At 48.1% G+C, this 18,535-nt stretch overlaps 1 protein-coding gene across 1 annotated transcript; it reads right to left on the bottom strand.

Moving 5' to 3' along the window:
• Positions 1 to 1,665: 1,665 nt before the first annotated feature.
• LOC146200874 (uncharacterized) lies at positions 1,666 to 2,688 on the bottom strand. The gene has a single exon (XM_084592456.1). The coding sequence runs from the start codon at positions 2,686 to 2,688 to the stop codon at positions 1,666 to 1,668; it is 1,023 nt and encodes a 340-aa protein (XP_084448582.1).
• Positions 2,689 to 18,535: the final 15,847 nt, after the last annotated feature.

Genomic DNA, 18,535 nt, shown 5'->3' on the forward strand with positions numbered 1-18,535 from the left:
CTGGACCACCCTTTTTTGCACACTGTGCGCAAGCTTCGATACACCTCGTTTTTTGCTTGACCTTCTTTTACTCTTTTCAACAAATCGTCGCCTGTTTCTAAACCCAGTAAACAAGCTTTCGGGTAAGCGGTTACCTCTGGGACAAATAGCTTTCGCCTTTCGTACGAGCTAACGGCGAACGTGAAAGAGTATCGGCAGTGGTTAGCAATTTGCCTGGTACATATAATACAGAAAAACTGTATCGCATCAGGCGCAGACGAAAATGTTGAATTCTTGGCGGCATAGTATCGATTGCCATGTGACCCAACAGCGACACTAAGGGCTTGTGGTCAGTTTCAAAAACAACTTCCAGACCACGTATATACTCATCAAGCCTTTCCGCTGCCCACGTCAATACCAGCGCTTCCTTTTCAATCTCTGAGTACAGTTTCTCGGTTTTGGTGAGCGAACGAGAAGCGAATGCAACTGGTCTACGTTGCCCGTCTTTTTGCTTTTGAAACAAAGCTGCTCCTAGACCGAAAGACGATGCGTCAGCTTAAAGAGTGGTTTGTAGCAAAGCGTCGTACAAAGCCATGCATTGCTCTGAAGAAATGAGCTCTTTGAGTTCTTGGAACGCTTTTTCCTGATTGCTGCCCCAGACCCAGTCCCTATCCTTGTGCAAAATAACACGCATGGGAGCAGTTACTTGGGCTAAATGTGGCAGGAAGCGGCCCAAATGATTCGCCATGCCCAAAAAGCTTCTAAGCTGAGTAACGTTTCTGGGTGCTCTGAAATCTTTGATAGCACTGACCTTCGCTGGATTAGGACGAATGCCTTCTTCATTCAGAATGTGACCCAAATAACGCACTTGCCTAACCGCGAATAAGTATTTCTCTTTCTGTAATGTCACATTTGCCCTTGCTAGGCATGTGACCACGTTACTTAAGCGCTCGTCGTGTTGGGCTTTGCTTTCGCCAAACGCTAGGACATCGTCCATGACATTAACTACCCCTGGCAGGCCACCTAGTATCTCAGACATTCTCTTTTGGAAGTACTCCGGAGCGGAGGTAATTCCAAAGGGTAGTCGCGTGAAACAGTGTCTACCGAAGGGTGTTAAGAACGTGGTTAGCTCTTCTGAGTCTTTACTGAGTCGCACCTGGTGGAAGCCTGAGTTGGCATCGAGCTTTGAAAACCATTTCGCTCCCGACAGTGACCCTAGAGCTTGATCCACAGTTGGTAACGTAAATCGCTCTCGAACTACGCATTTGTTCAATTTAGTGATGTCTACGCAAGCTCTCAGGCCTCCTGAAGGCTTCACTACCGGAACTATTCCGGCGCACCATTCGGTGGGGCCATCCACTTTTCTGATTATGCCTAAACGCTCCATTTTATCTCTTTCGCGCTTCAGGGACTCCCTCAGGGGAATTGGTACCATGCGTGGAGCGCTTATGGCATGCGGGATAGCGCCAGCTTGTAGCCTGATGGTGTACTGCCCTGGCATCGTACGTAGACTGCGGAACATTTCTGGAAAACGCGTCTTGTACTGCAGGTTTCGTGATGTGACCGCGTCTGCAAATTTCAAGATACCTAAGACCTCAAGTGCAGGTAATCCTAGAAGGACGTCGCGTAACGGACTGACAACGTAGCATGTTTGATACACTGTTTTCTCTTTCCATGCGATCTCTGCTACGAATTGCAAGATTTCATCAATTTTACCAGTCGGGACGGTAATCCCGGAAACGTTGATGGTAATACTGACACTTCAGCACCTGAGTCAACCTCTGCGAAAATGGGCACAGAATTTATGCGCACCTGAACAAATCGCGCTTTTCTGCATGCATCTATTGATCCCACGAAAGTCTCTCCAGTTACCTGGTTGACCTCTGAAACGCGTACCTTTCGTTGAGCGGAAGCCATTGCTTTCTTCAAGCAGGCCTTTGCGAAATTTCCCTTTTTGCCACAGTGAAGACACTTGGTAGCTCTGGCTGGGCACACTGTCCTGGAGTGGGCGTCGCCACTGCAGAAAGGGCACCGCACCTCCGGCGTTCGTTGCCGATGCTGCGGGTGCACCTGCAAACGTCCCTTGTGCCTCTGCTGAAACACCGCATCCACATTGGGGTCCTGGTCACTAATTTCCGATGACTGCTGGCTGTGTTGTCCTCGTAGAGCACTTTGCTGCTGTTGGACGCTTTCCTTTAAGCGAGCCTTCGACAGCGCCGAAGAGTTGAGCTGAGAATCCATTTGCAAAGAGTCCGAGAGCTTTGCGTCGCGGAGCTCGACAACCAGTCTGTCTCGGATCATCCGTTCTTTTAGTTCACCGTAGTCGCAACGTTCCGCCAAGCCGTGTAGCGCAGTAACGAACTGGTCGCCCGACTCTCCTGGCAGTTGTACACGTCTGTGAAAGCAGGCGTTTTCGTACACGAGGTTGCTCTCTTTTACAAAATGCCCGTCGAACTTTTTCTTTACGGTTTCATAGTGCTTGGCGTCTTCGTCAGACAGTGAAAACGTCCTGAATATGTCACGAGCTTGCCTCCCCATTGTGCACTCCAGCGTGTGTACCTGACCCTTCCCGGAGCATTCGTTGAGCCCCGTTGCATATCGGGAGGCGTCAAAATGTTCGATCCACGCCGGCCACTCTGAGGTGCGGTCAAAGTCCAGCGGTGGCGGTTGCTGCAGTCTATGCAGCCGCATTGAAGGCGTCTTCGACATCGTGGATGGAAGGTGCCTCTCTCAGTGGGAAGATTCTTGACCATCTGACATCATGTCGTAGACCACCACTTCTGACACCATGTCGTGTTAGCCCAGGCAGGGGGGCGTTGCCGCACACGCGCCGGAGCGCTGTCCGAGAACACAGTCCAGACACCGTGCTCCCAAGCGACGAAAACGACCTCCGGTTTGTTATCGCACTCTGCTTTTATACACTTGCGCCACAGATCCACTATCGCAGTCGCAGCTGCCAGTGGTTGCTGACGTGGCGCGTCAAGCCGAAACAGGTGATAACAGCACAGCCCAAAAAGCTGAAACGAGAGAACGTGCACGCTAATTTCAGTGAGCAGATTATCTGTGCATGCTTCGAGAAATGGACATGCTCACAACCCCTTTTCGGTAAGTATAGCGGGGTAGAGCGGTTGGAATGGAGGCGAGCCAAGGGGCTAGGAGATTCTAATCATGTATAGTTAAGCCCCGCAAATCTCTTAGTGCTGAATCGTTCCCATGCCCATCTTGTGATGGATATGAGCGGGCCGTCATAATAATGGAGGGAAGCTCAGGATACCTAAACTATGTGGCAGAAGTGTGGGTTTCATATCTCTGTTACCGAAGAAAAGATTCGAGAGCCGTACACAGAGCGTCAGTAAGAGCCTTATTGGGAATAGCGCAACCAATTCTAAAACACACCTAGAAAAAAGCGAGGGGTAGTAATTTCTTTCGGAGCAGCCTTGGTTTGCTGCGTTGCTGGAGTGGCTTAAAAGCATATTCATACGCTTCTCTTCGTTTTCTGTTAACACTAATCATTTTCTGAAAACACTATGATAGACAGCTTCTAAGAACCTTAAAATAAATTTTATGTGCTAACGAAAAAAACACACAACCCATAAACGTCTTCACATACATCAGTAGACAGCGTATACGTCGGACCATTAAACATGGACCATTTGCTGTTCCATGATTAGACGTATGTCTATTTCCTTCAATTTCGAAACGAGCAGCATCACACAGCGTCATCTGTGCACTGACCCACAAATTTCTTATGTGCATTTTAGACCTCCACTTTGTCTCATATGCCAGTTTACGTTTTTTTTACATCTGGCTACAACTACTCATGCCACATTATACCACCGAATAACCTGTTTACCACTATTTGGTTTATACCCTTACTTCTTAGAGGCTTGCTGCGCGTGAGGATTACACAAGTTTTTACCGCGATAGCCGAAGCGCCCGTATCTCAGAAAATCCGGGGTTGCCACAGCAGCGGCTAAAAGCGAAAATCATCTGAAAGAAAAGATATAAAATGTCTTGCCCACATACAGGTTCGAACTCTCTTTCTTCACTTCTCGTGGTGAGCACACATCTGGTAGGCTAAAAACACGCGCTGCTTTTCCACTAATAAAGGTGGGCATAGTGCATGGCTTATATCTCACGGCTGTCAGCTAATAAATAGGTGCTTTAGTATCGAGAAAGTAATACCAGAACTAATATGTAAACAAATAGCAAAATATATTTCTGCTGACCACCCACTTTCATGGATAGATTGTTAAGGCTGGACTCTTTGAATTGGGCGGCCGCATATGCAACCTAGCCGTGAATGCTATTTCCGTACTTATTGTTGCCTTGATTTGAGCTACCAGTCGGCTAAACTTCGTTTGGTTTTTCCTACCAATTCAAAGTCTATAATTCAGCCACTAGCCTTAAACCCCACGCTTTGGCCAAATCTGCCTCGCAGTTTTGAGCTGTAGGGCTGGGATGTTTACAAGAAATTATCGAGTGACCAGAAGTTTCCTCCTCTTCTACACACGCACTGCTTTACGAGCCAGCCTATGTTTAGGTAGTTGACTCGGTACGTCTTAGTCCATAGTACTCCAGTCCTCTCCTCGAACAACAATGCGCTGTCTCTACAATTATCGTCGGTGTTTTCTGTAACTATTTCCTTCTCGAATGTCCTGTACGATTCTAGCGCTCGTTTGGTCTGCATCCCTGTTTTCTACAAAAACCCTCTGCGCTTCATTAACTCTTCCTGTGATAATTCCTGACTGGTCCCCTACTGGAGTCGAAATATGTGCTTGCGAATTTTCTTGGGCGCTTCCTCCATTTTGTTTCAACATTCTTCATGTAGAGGTAGATGGAAAAATATATTCTGTCACCGCTTTCCCACAATTTCTCGCAATCGCTGTTCAAAATCTATCTTGCTGCTAGCTCTCCTGCATTCCTCCGAAGACCACCCCAGGCACCATTGTACAACCTGATGGCCTATCTTTTAGTGTAAGAAAGCATGAGCCAGGGAATAACCCGCGAAGGTTAGGCGCTACCGCCAAACATGGCGCCGACAAGTAATCAATCAATCAATCAATCAATCAAAGCGATCGTTATTTGTATGCAACGAAATACATAAAAAATATTGTGACCGATAGCCGCGGGGTTAGTAGACGGTCCAGTACAGAATAAACTTGATCAGGCAGCCGTAATGAGCACACACACACACAAAGAAAAGAATGAAACAAAGAAAAAGAATCAACACGCACGGAGGAAAATACATTTCAGCAAACAATCAATAGGCATGTAATTAAACGCATGTACGCATGTACACCAATTAAACGCATGTAATTGGCGTTCGCCCCTTCATGGATCACTGCCTTGTCGTGGCGGAGGGGCTTGCGAAACTCGATGAAGTCGTGAGCTCTGCTGTGTAGGGCCACCCAAGATAGACAGGTCACGACAGAGAGTTCTGACAAAATGTGATTCACTGGAGAAGGTAATGGCAAAACACTCCAGTATTTCCTGCCAAGAAAACCCTATGGCCAGTCACAATACCATTAATGATATGGCGCCGGAAGATAAGCCCCCCAGGTTGGAAGGCGTCCCATATGTTACTGGGGATGAACAAAGGGCGATTCCTAGTAGCTCCAGGACGAATGAAGCGGCTGGGCTAAAGCCAAAAGGACGCTCAGTTGTGGATGTGTCGGGAAGCGACCGGAAAGTCCGATGTTGCAAAAAGATGTATCACATAGCAACATGGAATGTAAGATCTATGACTCAAGGTAAACTGGATATCGTCAAGCGAGAAATGGACAGATTGAACATTGATATCTTGGGTATCAGCGAGCTCAAGTGGACCGGAATGGGAGAATTTAACTCCGGCGACCATTATGTCTTTTATTGTGGGCACGAATCCAAGAGAAGGAATGGGGTCGCTCTCATAGTAAACAGAAGAATAGGCAAAGCAGTGCTAGGGTACAACCCCAAAAACGACCGAATGATTTCACTTCGGATCCAAGGTCACCCTTTCAACATAACAGTTATCCAAGTCTATGCACCGACCACTACTGCTGAAGAAGCTGACGTTGAGAGATTTTATGCGGACCTACAGTGCCTTTTAGACCGCACCCCATCATCAGACGTCGTTTTTCTTATAGGAGACTGGAATGCTAAGGTAGGGAGTGAAGAAATATCCGGAATTACAGGCAAGTTCGGTCTTGGTGAGCCAAATGAAGCTGGGCAGAGGCTAGTAGAGTTTTGTCAAGAAAACAACCTGACCATAGCGAATACTCATTTTCAACAGCACAAGAGGTGCCTGTACACATGGACTTCGCCGTACTGTCTGTACAGGAATCAGATCGATTATATTATTTGCCGACAGAGATGGAGAAGCGCTATACAAGCAGTAAAAGCAAGGCCTGGGGCCGATTGTGGCACCGATCATCAGCTTCTTGTTGCCAAGATTAAGCTTCGATTGAGGAAAACGCAGAAAACTAGAAGGCCTTTCAGGTATAATCTGGATCAAGTTCTATTAGAATATGCTGTGGAAGTGAGGAATCGATTTCAAGAATTAGATCTAGAAGACAAAGAGCCCGAAGAGATGTGGACTGATGTTCGTGATATAATACAAGAAGTTGCTACTAAGATAGTTCCAAAGCAAAAGAAATGCAAGAAAGCAAACTGGTTATCTGAAGAGGCTTTGCAAATAGCTGAGGAAAGGAGGGTGGCAAAAGTTATGGGGGAAAGAGAAAGATACAAGGTTCTCAATGCGGATTTTCAGAAAATAGCAAGGAGAGATAAGAATGCCTTCCTGAACATACAGTGCCAAGCAGTTGAGGACAACAGCCAATTAAGGAACACAAGAGCTCTTTATAAGACAATCAAATATATCAAAGGAAGCTTCTGTGCTAAGATGGGCGTGATAAAGGACAAACGAGGCAAGGACCTCACTGAAGCCGCAGAGATAAAGAAGAGGTGGCAGGAATACACAGAAGAACTGTACAAGAAGGACCCGAATGTGCAAACCCAACATAAGACGGTTGTGATCACTGATCTCGAGCCGGGCATCCTGAAGAGTGAAGTTGAATGGGCCTTAGCCAGCCTCGCTAAGAACAAAGCTAGCGGAATTGATAGCATTCCAGCTGAGTTGCTTCAAAACCTCAACCATGACGCTGTTAACATTCTGCATACATTATGTCAGAAGATTTTGACAACCCTGCAGTGGCCACAGGATTGGAGGAAGTCAGTTTACATCCCCATTCCAAAGAAAGGCAGTGCCAAAGATTGTTCCAACTACCGCACGATCGCGCTTATTTCGCATGCTAGCAAGGTGATGTTGAAAATCCTCCAAGGTAGGCTGCAGCAGTATGTGGATCGGGAGCTTCCGGACGTGCAAGCTGGGTTTCGCAAGGGCAGAGGAACTAGAGACCAAGTTGCCAACCTTCGCTGGATCATGGAAAAAGCAAGAGTTCCAGAAACCCATCTACTTCTGCTTTATTGATTGTGCGAAAGCGTTTGACTGCGTAGATCACAGCAGATTGTGGCAAGCTCTCCAAGAGATGGGAGTTCCAATTCACCTCATCTGTCTCCTCAGGAACCTGTATGAAGGGCAAGAGGCCACAGTCAGAACTGGGCATGATCTTACTGATTGGTTTCCAATTGAGAAAGGAGTGAGGCAAGGCTGCATACTGTCGCCCTGCCTATTTAACCTATATGCAGAGTGCATCATGAGGAAGGCTGGTCTGGACGAGTCTTCAGCTGGAGTGAAGATTGCTGGAAAACGTATCAACAACCTTAGATATGCGGATGATACCACTTTAATGGCAGAAAGTGAAGCGGAACTCAAGAGAATTCTGATGCGCGTACAAGAAGAGAGTGAGAAGTTTGGGCTTAAACTGAACATTAAAAAGACAAAGATCATGGCGTCTTGCCTTATCAAGTCCTGGAGCATCAAGGGACAAGAAGTGGAAGCTGTGACAGATTTTCTCTTCTTGGGCTCCAAGATTACCTCGGAAGGAGACTGCAGCCATGAAATTAGGAGACGCCTGCTTCTGGGAAAGAGAGCAATGGTTAGCCTTGGCCGCCTAGTAAAGAGCAGAGACATTAGTCTGCCAACCAAGATCCGTATAACTTGTGCTATGGTCTTTCCAGTTGTGATGTATGGATGCGAGAGTTGGACTGTGAAAAAGGCTGACCGCCGAAGAATTGACGCGTTTGAATTGTGGTGCTGGCGAAGACTCTTGAGAGTTCCTTGGACTGCCACATCAAATCAGTCAATATTGTCGACCGTAAACCCTGACTGCTCATTGGAGGGTCAAATTCTAACGTAAATCTCAGCTACTTTGGTCATCTTATGAGAAGAGAGGAGTCGCTAGAGAAAGATTTGATGTTGGGAAAGGTTGAGGGTCGCCGGAGAAGGGGTAGGCAGCGAACGCGATGGTTAGATGGCATCCTCGAGGCACTGCAGATGAAGTTATGTGATGTTAGGAAGATAGTGAGAGACCGGAAAGCGTGGCGTGACATGGTCAATAGGGTCACGAAGAGTCGGACACGACTGAACGATTGAACTGAACTGAATTGGCGTTCGAATACGTCAGGATATTTCATGTGTCTCCTGATGTAAAACGCGGGCTACCACATCAGCTACGTTGGTAAAAGTGAGAAATTGAGGCACTTCTGGAGCGCGTCTGTGGTTGATTCGATGCCCTCTTTCAGTGCGGGGCGCATGTAAGACGGAACACAGTTGTGCTGAAGACGGGGATAAGAAAGCCCACGGGAAAACGCAGACAAGTGTTCTTTCTTGTCTTCGCCGTCAGCGCGATTGTGTTCTCTATATTTTACTAACTAGCCCAAATCCATACCTTACTAAGCCTGTTAGAGTCATCGTCTTTTACGAGTGGGGCTATGGCCAATACTTCAGTGCCTCCTCGGTGACGTAGCCACGAACGCAAGACTGAAGTCGAGACGGTAGAGACATAGGCTAGCCATGCTGAGGCAACGGAGATTAGGTAGCACGAAAACGCCTACACGCGCACAATACAGGCTGACACAATGCGCCAGAACGCGGTCCAAGGACCTGGGATATCGTGCTAGGCAGGCGGGGGTAATGCGGCGAACACGCAGAGTACCTATAGCGAGGTAGGCGTGGGCAAAGCAAGCTCGTTATCTCATGAGCAATAGGTTAGTGTGAGTAGCGAATGAGAAGGGAATGAAGCGTGGGTATGTGCGAGCACGTCCTACCTAATACATTCATGGGCATTTACGTGTCATGAAGAAACCCAGCAACTTCTCTAAAAATATGACCGTTGCACGTGAGACCACTGAGCCACTCATATGATGCTTCCGCTCTGTTTTGAGCCATACCAAATAGACTGCCCCGTTAAGTTCTCCAGGATTGTGCATGGCTGCAAAATGGGAAGGGAGTAGTGTTGCGCGACGCATGCCGCTACCCAATTAAGGTGAATCTCTGTGTCTTTGCATTGGAGGAGGGCTTAACAGCTAGGTCTGGTGACAGCTTAGCATTTGCCGCGTTGCCGACTATTCGCTGTCGCTCTGCACCTTTTACAACGCCCTAATATCCCAAAATACCCCTGACATTCTGGTAGCGGTCCTCTGCTGGCTGGCGCCGATATTGAGTGGCGTTTGAATGACTTTATTCATGTTTTTGTGCCTTATTTTGTCTTTAAAGCACTGTAACCTTAGCATCTACGATGGCAGACAGTGCTTTTTCAAGACCTGCGCCTTTTATTTTCATTTATCTGCTGCTAATTTGAGTGCATGATATAAAACTTGAAATGATTATTGAATTTAGAGACCACTGAAAAATTTATCTCGGTCTTTTTACGCCTGCATGCCTTTCCTGGTCGTGCGTATTTTGATTACGTACAATATGCATACCGTGAGGGTAAACATTTTTAATACCACTTTCTCTATTCATAGACCTGTAAGGTACTTCAATGCAGCTCGTGAAGGCTAATTTTATAGCCGGGCGGGCAACATTTACGATTTAATAGAAGGCCTACTACTCACTAGTCATTGGCATTTAATGAAGAAGAAAAAATGGGCATGTGCAGGACATGTAGCTCGAAGAAAGGATAACCGACGGTTGCATACGGTTACAAACTGGATTCCAAGGAAAGTAAAGTGTAGCAGGGAGCGGCTGAAAGTTAGGTGGGCGGATGAGGTTAAGAAGTTCGCACGGGTCAAGTGGATGCAGCTAGCACAGGACTGGGTTAATTTGAGGAATATGGGAGAGGCCTTTACTCTGCACTGGGTATAGTCAGGCTGAGGATGATGACGATGATGATAGGGCCTATCATAAAAATGTTGCCGAAAAAAGATTGTTCTTAACTAGGTATGTTTTTTCTTGAAGCCATTTGAATGAATTATGAAGTTGAAGGCAGTGAGAATCGAACATAAGTACAGTTTTTAAAATTTCATAATCAACATCATGTTTCGAAGTATCCGAGACTAAACAAAAGCTTTGGAAAATTAAGGAATTTGTTTTCTCCCGCAAGGAATGGACAAAATTCCTTAGCTTGAACGAAATACACTTTCAGACAACCAACGTCATCGTCTACGCCAACCAGCAACCACTCCACGCTAACTAGCGCTCGTTTGTGTACTTCGTTCGTCCTCGTCTTTTTTGCGCTGTTTACCCTCAACTAGCCACTGATTGTTTCCGCTTCGTCGTCGACTATAGTTTATATCACTGCCCCCCTCCTTTGTAGCATCGACTCGATGCGACGCGTTGCTAGTAGGAAGAAGTTAGCGAAAGGGTGCACAAAAGTGTCACAAGGGCCCAGCGGCGTTGACGAAAAGTTCAGTCATGCACAATCATGATAGGGCTTCAGCCGAACCATGTGCACAACTTCAGGATGCTGTGACATTCGGGATGGAGCTGGGGCTACGGGAACAACGGCGTTGGTGACGTCACGGATACGGTGGACAATCTCGTAAGGGCCGAAGTATCGGCGTAGTAACCTTTAATATAGGCCGCGAGGACGAACAGGTGTCCACTCCCACACGAAGTCACCCAGCTAGTAAGCGATGATTCTTCGGCCGAATTTATACCCAGCAGCGTCATTCGCCTGTTGTCGATGAATTATGAGGCGTGCTAGTTACCGCGCTTCATCAGCACGCTAAACAAAGATGTCGGCGTCAAGTTCGGCGTTAGAGCCGCAAGATGGACCAACTGGCATAATGGCATCCAACGGCGTGCTCACTTGACTTAAGACAAGCTGGAATGGGGTCAATCGCGTCAGCTCCTCAGTGGCAGTACTGCACGAGAAAGTTATATATGGCAAACTCGCATCTCATGTGCGGTGTTCTGCGTCCACATACACAGAAATCATGTCGGTAAGGGTACGAGTGAAGCGCTCCAGCAGCCCGTTGGTCGGAGGGTGATAAGCCGTCGCACGTCGATGGCTAGTCCGAGTAAGAGTCATGAACAACTGGGTTAGGCGAGCCGTAAAAGCTATTCCACGGTCAATGATTACCACGGCGGGGGCACCATGACGCAGGACGATGATATGAACGAAAAACTGCGCCACTTCAGCTGCAGTACCTTTAACAATGAACGCGGTCTCTCCGTACCGTGTATTTGTAGTCGGTCGTGGCGACTTCCCAACGGTTACCAGACGAGGACGTCGGAAAAGAACCAAAAAGTCCATGCCTACTTGATAGAAAGGGGTCTTCGGCGGAGCATAAGGCTGAAGAAATCCAGCAGTTTTCAATAGCGGAGACTTCCGACGTTGGCAGTCACGACATGAGCGTACATAGGCTCGCACCGATGGGAGTAACCTGGGCAAATAATACTTTTGGCGGATTCGTGTAAATGTACGGCTGACATCCAGGTGGCCGGCGGTGGGTTCCTCATGACAGGCATCAATATATCTTGTCGCAACTCGTAGGGCACAACAAGAAGAAACGTCTGTTCGCTGTTAGCAAAATTTCGCTTGTAGAGCACGTTACCACGTAGAGTGAACACTTGAAGCCCACGATGAATAACACGGGGGATACGGGCGTCGGCTCCCTGCAGGTAGTCAACGAGTGGTGCTAACTCTGGGTTCATCCTCTGAAGCTGCGCCATTTGGATTATACTAATAGGCCCCAGAAAGGGAAAGGCGTCAGCCGTTTCTTTTGAACATTCGGCGATGGGCGAGCACGACAGACAGACAGCATCCTGATGCTTCAGTCCTGATTTGTATAGAACTGTTACGTTATAAACTTGTAATCTAAGGCTTTATTTAGCCAATCGTCCTGATGGATCTTTGAGGCTCGCGAGCCAGCATAATATACGGTGTTCGCTTATACCTTGGAAAGGTTGGTTGTGAAGTATGGTCGAATTTGATGAGGGCCCATATTACCGCCAGACATTCTTTCTCTGTGGTTGAATAGTTGGTTTCGGAGCGGGTACGTGTTCGACTCGCGTAAGCGATCACCCGTTCTGCACCGTCTTGCCACTGAATTCGTACTGCACCAACACCAACGTTGCTGGCATCAGTGTGAACGTCAGTTGCGGCATTTTCATCAAAATGGCCGAGTATCGGGGATTCTCTTGGCGGCTGCAAAGCTCAAGGAAAGCGTCCTCTTGTTCACTTCCCCACAGGAACGGTGTGTGATCTTGAGTCAGTGTGGTTAACAGTTTCGCGATATGCGAGGTCTTGTACAAAGCGTCTGTAATAGAAGCAGAAACCTCAGAACCGTCGAACAGCTTTCTTGTCAGTTGGGCGCGGAAAACCAGAAACGGCAGCTGTTTTTTTCAGGGTCCGGGGGAACACCTTTTGCGCTGAACACGTGACCAAGGAAGCGCAGTTTCTCAAAGCCGAAGTGACATTTCTCCGGTTTGATAGTCTGGTTGGCGTCTCGGAGTGCTTTTAACACAGGGCGTAGCCGTTTTAGGCACCGTTCTAGGTCGAAGGTCGAAATTATGTCGCCATCGCCCGGGTAAACCGAAAACGACTGCCACCTAAAACCACACAGAATGGTGTCCATCATGCGTTGGAACGTGGCCGATGCCGAGCATAGGCCGAACGGTAGCACCTTGAACTCATACAAGCCATCGGGTGTTACGAAGGCCGTCTTCTCCCGCTCTCTGTCATCCACCTGTATTTGCCAGTGCCCACGTTTTAGGTCTAGCGACGAGAAGTATCAGGCACTCGCAGTCGATCGAGTCCTCAATCTATGCGGGGAAGCGGGCAAATTTCATTTTTAGTGACGAGATTAAGGTTTATGTAATCGAAGCAGAATCGCAGTGTCGTCCTTCCTTCTGCCGAGAACAACCGACGAAGCGCACGGCCTTGTAGACGGCTGAATGGCATCGTCAGCAAGCATTTCGGTTACCTGTCTCTGAATTGCTGCCAGTTCCGTCGGAGAAACATGGTATGGGCGTTAGCATACGGGGCGTGTGGTCTCGGCTGTTTTTATACGGTGCTTTGCGACTGGAGTTCGGCCCATTTTGGAAGGTGGCGAAACAGTCTGCAAAATCTGCCAAGACAGCCGGAAACAGTTCCTTCTGAGCAGTCGATAATTCGGTGTTTATTTCGACAGGTGGCAGAACGTGACACAGTCCAGTATCGTCTTGAAGGGCTCCTTCCACAGCGCAAAAATGTGGACACTCCGCGACGTCTTCGAGGAGGGAGATCTCCGTGCCTTTGACGAGGTGCTGAAATTTGTTCGAAAAGTTGGTGAGCAGAACGGCATTGCAGCCATCTCGTAGGTGTACGAGACTGCAGGCAACAATGAGACCCCTCTCAAGTAGCAGTGGGATATGGCCCTCCGCCATGCCCTCACAGTCACGAAATAGGTCAGTCTGCACGCGCATCAGGACACTGCACCATGGTGGCACCGTGACATCATCCTCCACAAAATGCAGAGCATGGTTACAGGGATCTCGGGTGGCGACGCGTGCCACTGCCAGTTTAGTCGAGAATGTGACTCGTGCCTCGTGCAGCACTGTTTGGCTGCAGAAAGTCGAGCCCCAGGATCAAATCTCTCGAACAAGCAAGACGACGAATTCCCCGACGTAAATGAAACCGCTGATGTCGATTCGGGCTGTGCACCTTTCGGCCGGGCTAATGAGGTGACATCCAGCCGTGCGAATTCTAGGGCCCAACCATGGCGTCCTTTGCTCAGTTTCTGGACGAGGGCGTGGCTCATCACTGAATAGTCTGCCCCAGTATCAAGTAAACGATCGTGTCAGTTCCGTCAAATGTCACGCACAAATCAGAAGTAGCGCGTCGATGCTGTCGCTGCCCTGCCCCTGTAAAAAATCAGCGTACTGGTGTATCGGCGGCGAAAGGTCTTCAGTTTTTCCGACAGCAGCGGCCTTGCCTCCGGAGACCGCTGGGATCAGTTTTCCCGGCGTGGACTGGGAGAACGCCGCTCAGTATAGCTGGCGTCTGGGCGAGGGCTTGGGGAATGGTACCGCAGCGGAGATGACGACCTAGAGTCATAGCGGCTGTATCTCCCAGGCCTCTTACGGGCCGAAAGATGAGCTTCGACTTCGAGCGGCCGTTCGCCGTTCCGTGGACAGGGCGCATCGGGTCCGAATCCGCGAAGTCCCATTCGGCGATAAGGGCATGCACTATAAAGGTGACCGGCCTCTCTGCATTGTTAGCAGATTGGCCTGCGGTCCCGCTTACGCGACAAGTCCGAATTGCGAGGGCGTAGATCAGGCGCCACAGCATGAGTTGATGTGTCATACGGACAGACGTGGCTAACCACAGGTGTCGGGTCAGTCAATAGGACCACAGGCAGCTGCTTGACGTGCAGCGGATGCGTACGTTCATTTGTAGTCGACCTGTAGAGGCATGGTAGCTACAGGATCGTAGGCAGCTGCCTGACGAATAGCGTATGTGTGCGTGGGCACCTCATCGAAGTGCTGCAGTACGTTGGTGACCGGGAATTCATGCGCAGCCTGGCATACGTCTTCTCTGACGACTTCGGTCAACGATGTCATGGGCGCAATCTGAGGCAGATAGAAACGTTGGAGTTCCTCTCGAACAACCGACCGAATGAGGTCAGGTAAGGCGTCCGCAATGCCTCCATGACACGACAGAAACATCTGGGGCCAGGCTGCTGCCATCTCGGTTGTACTGCCGGGCCTGTTGTTGGAGCGTCAGTCCTATGGTCGTTGCCTCCGGGAGGAATTCAGCAATGGTATGCGGTGGGCTGCGAATGAGGATCGCAAAGAGCTCCTGCTTAACTCCACGCATGAGGTGGCGAAGGTTATTTTCCTCTGCCATATTGGGGTCCGCGCGTTGGAAAAGAAGGGTCATGTCTTCGCAGTACATGCGCACACTTTCATTTGGCTCCTGGTTTCTGGGCTGAAGTACAGCTTCAGCTTTCTCACGGCGGTCGGCGTTGGGGAAGGTGGTCAGAAGTTCCCGGCAAAATGCTTGCCAGGTGGTAAGGGTGCCCTCGTGGTTTTCGAAACACCTACGGGCAGACTCTTCAAGGACAAAGTAAACATTATTGAGCTCACGTTCGTCAATCCACCCGTTGTACAATGCTACTCGCTTGAAGGTCGCCAGCCAATCGTCAGCGTCTTCGAAGCGTCCTCGTGAGAAGATAGTGGTGTTCGCGGCGGGTGGCAGAGGATTGGAGCTGAAAGCCTGGGATCAGGGGCGATGTCGAGGTAGCAAGAGAGTTGCGGCTGCATCATCCTTGTGGGAGTGGAAAGGAGCCCAAACTCAGGCGACTGTCCGCGGAGGCGGCGACTGAGTCGCTGGTGAACCGGAGTCAGATCAGTCGTGAAGGGTGTAAACGTGGTAAAGCGTACCCAGCGCACTCCACCAGACTGTAACAGGTCTTGCGCAGAAAGTCCAGGAAAAGCCCTGAGCCTCGAAGTCTGCCGAAGTCCGAGAGGGGTCCGATGAGCGGTCATAGCGATTCCAGGCAACTAACGTCATCGTCTACGCCAAGCAGCAACCACATTGTCGTCTACGCTAACTTGCCACGGACTGTCTCCGCTTCGTCGCCGACTATAGTTGGTATCAATATGTATTTTAGGGCATAGAAGCCTAGATCAGACCTCTACGTTTAAACCTTCGGAACAAGCTACATCTTTCTGCGCTGAGCTCGTGGCAGTTCAGGAGGCGCTCTGCTCCGTGGCCCCATTAATATGCTCCTTACGGCCCAAGTTGTCATCCGCACTGACGCACTTCAAACGGTACATTTGCTCCGATGTGTCAGCCGTTGCCCAAAAATATGTCAAGACATTCACCAGCTTGCGGCACGCATCCCGCAGTCAGTACGTACTGAGTGGCTTACAAAGATACTTTGTTGGGCGAGTGGATGCAAGACTGGTGTTGTGTACAGGTTTCTACTCTCTGGTGGAGCCTGTTATATAGTACAAACAGAACGCTGTATTAACAAGAGACTCCTGGAACACTGGAACAACTTGGAAAGTGGCAAGGACAAAACATTTCTGATCTCACACTGCCATTCCTGTCAAACAATGAAGAAGGAGAAGAAGTGTACTCCCTTGTTTGACCAGGTTAGGATTTTGTATCGCCACAAAGAAAAGTATACGAGAGAGAGATAGTTGAAGCACATTTTATTTCAAGGGACAATAAGTGTGTCAGTAAGACGTCTCTTGCTATTTCAAGCAAAGAGGTTACGTTTTTGAGGGATTTTTGTGTAGCAGGTGAACCCAGGGGTTGTTTCACGTGATTGCTACCTTTTTGTCATATTTTTTTTCATCTGGGCATGGAGTAAAGGCTTAGGATGAGTTGTGAGTCAGCGCTTGCACTGTGGCTTCCTTTCATCTTGTCCTGTGTCTTCCTGTTCGCGCTGTTTAAATTAACAACGTATTGAGTGGGTCCCACGGGACCTTCTACCTTCCCAAAGTCAAGCAAATTTAGCGACGCGCCTCGTGACCAAAGACTCATCATTACCACGGCTCCTTGAAGTGGGCGACGCTACCCTCCTTTTATCAAGAAAAGAACACCCTCGGCGCCGCACACGTGCTGTCAAGCCTCCGTGTGCGGCATCCCTCCCTCACGATCTCACCCGTGCAGAGGAGGTTGCGCTCAGGAGGATCCGGGTCCGGCTGTCCCTAACACCAGCTGTCACTCGGACGTGATCTCACTTTGGATACTTATATTCCCGCCCAAGGTCTGCGATATGTGAAGACGGAAATATTGAAGCCGAGATTCACTATTTGCGTGGGTTTTCCCAGCTCTGAAACCGACAAGAATCCGGCACTTGACGACAGCTAGCCTTTCAGCAAGCAATCGTGCCTCATATCTCGCTTGGATAGGGACCACATCATCGCTTACTCTTGGACTTCATCAAATCAGCCATCCTTTTTCCATTCATTTATTCATTAGCTCATTCTTCAACTCATACCCTCCTGATGCCCTGAGGCAATAAATATCGTTTAAAAAATTTGCATGATTTCCGCGACGAGTTTACGTTCAAAAATGTCCGTTTATCAATATTTCCTGTAACAACGTTCTAAGAAAAGCGCAATTATTATTTTCCATATTTAAAATAAAATATTTATTCAGAAAATATTTACAACAGGCCTCACAGTAAGTCATGTGCCTTCAATCTCGCAATACGAGGTTTGAAGGAAAAATTCAATTATTAAAATGAAACACCCCATACTACACTTTTCTGCTTGTGATCAAGAGATAAATACTCGCCCCTGAACGTTATAGGATAAATATGTTTGTGCATGTGTGAAATAGATATTCGGCAAGCACAAGAGAGGTGCAGTGCATGTAAACAATATCATCACTCTCTTTGGTAAAATGTATTCTCTGAATGTCATTCGGGTGCGATAACTGTAGCCTCAATGCCAGTGTTAAACAGCTGCATAACCATCTACACCAGTGCGTAAATCTTAACGCTCTGCGGGATATATTTTCCTGCCGCCCGGTCACAGAACCTTCAAACTGTTAAAAATATCTGAAAAACAAAAGTGCTCTTTTCTTCTAACGTTGTTGTACAGCAACTATAATATTCAAGATCAAAGCCGGCCATACCGATTTAATCTTTGTTTTCTTTTCTGGTTTTTAGTTTATGTCTTCGAAAACAATATATATGACCAAAAGCAACGTCAAGATATCTAATATTCAATGTATTAAGGCTATCACCATTGAAAAAGATCAAGCCTGTGAAACACTTTTTCATATTGTCTTGGTGAAGGTTTCCTCAAGACCGAAATGGTATGTGCCCTATTTATAAAATCCTGCTTTTTTAGTATTGAGTAGGCATCGGCGATTAAAATCCTGTCATAGTATACTCAGCAATACTTGAGCAAGAGCTGAAACGATCCCCGCCAAGCCTACCGCCGTCTATACAGGTGCTAATTCACTCTGCAATCCTGGTGTTATGGTCAGCGGATTGTTCATATCTTACCAGCAGGAGTACTTCTTTACTTGGAAGCCTAAACTAAAGTGGCATGGTTCGAAGTATGGAGAAAGATGTTTGTTAACTACCAGGAGTTTGACCTTATTCGATACAAGCTATGCCTCGGAAGCCATTAGAAGGAGCAGGAGCGGTTCGCTATCTCGGTTGTGTGGCAAGGTTGCCCTAATATTTACAGTAAGTGAAAACGAAAGCCTATTATTTC

This window comes from Amblyomma maculatum, chromosome 2, assembly GCF_055883805.1.
Source record: "Amblyomma maculatum isolate TAMU_Amacu chromosome 2, ASM5588380v1, whole genome shotgun sequence".
Taxonomy (NCBI): Eukaryota; Metazoa; Arthropoda; class Arachnida; order Ixodida; family Ixodidae; genus Amblyomma; species Amblyomma maculatum.

What these genes read in the sequence shown, in the direction of transcription:
- LOC146200874 (XM_084592456.1), bottom strand. Translation starts at nt 2,688, where the DNA reads ATGTCGAAGACGCCTTCAATGCGGCTGCATAGACTGCAGCAACCGCCA.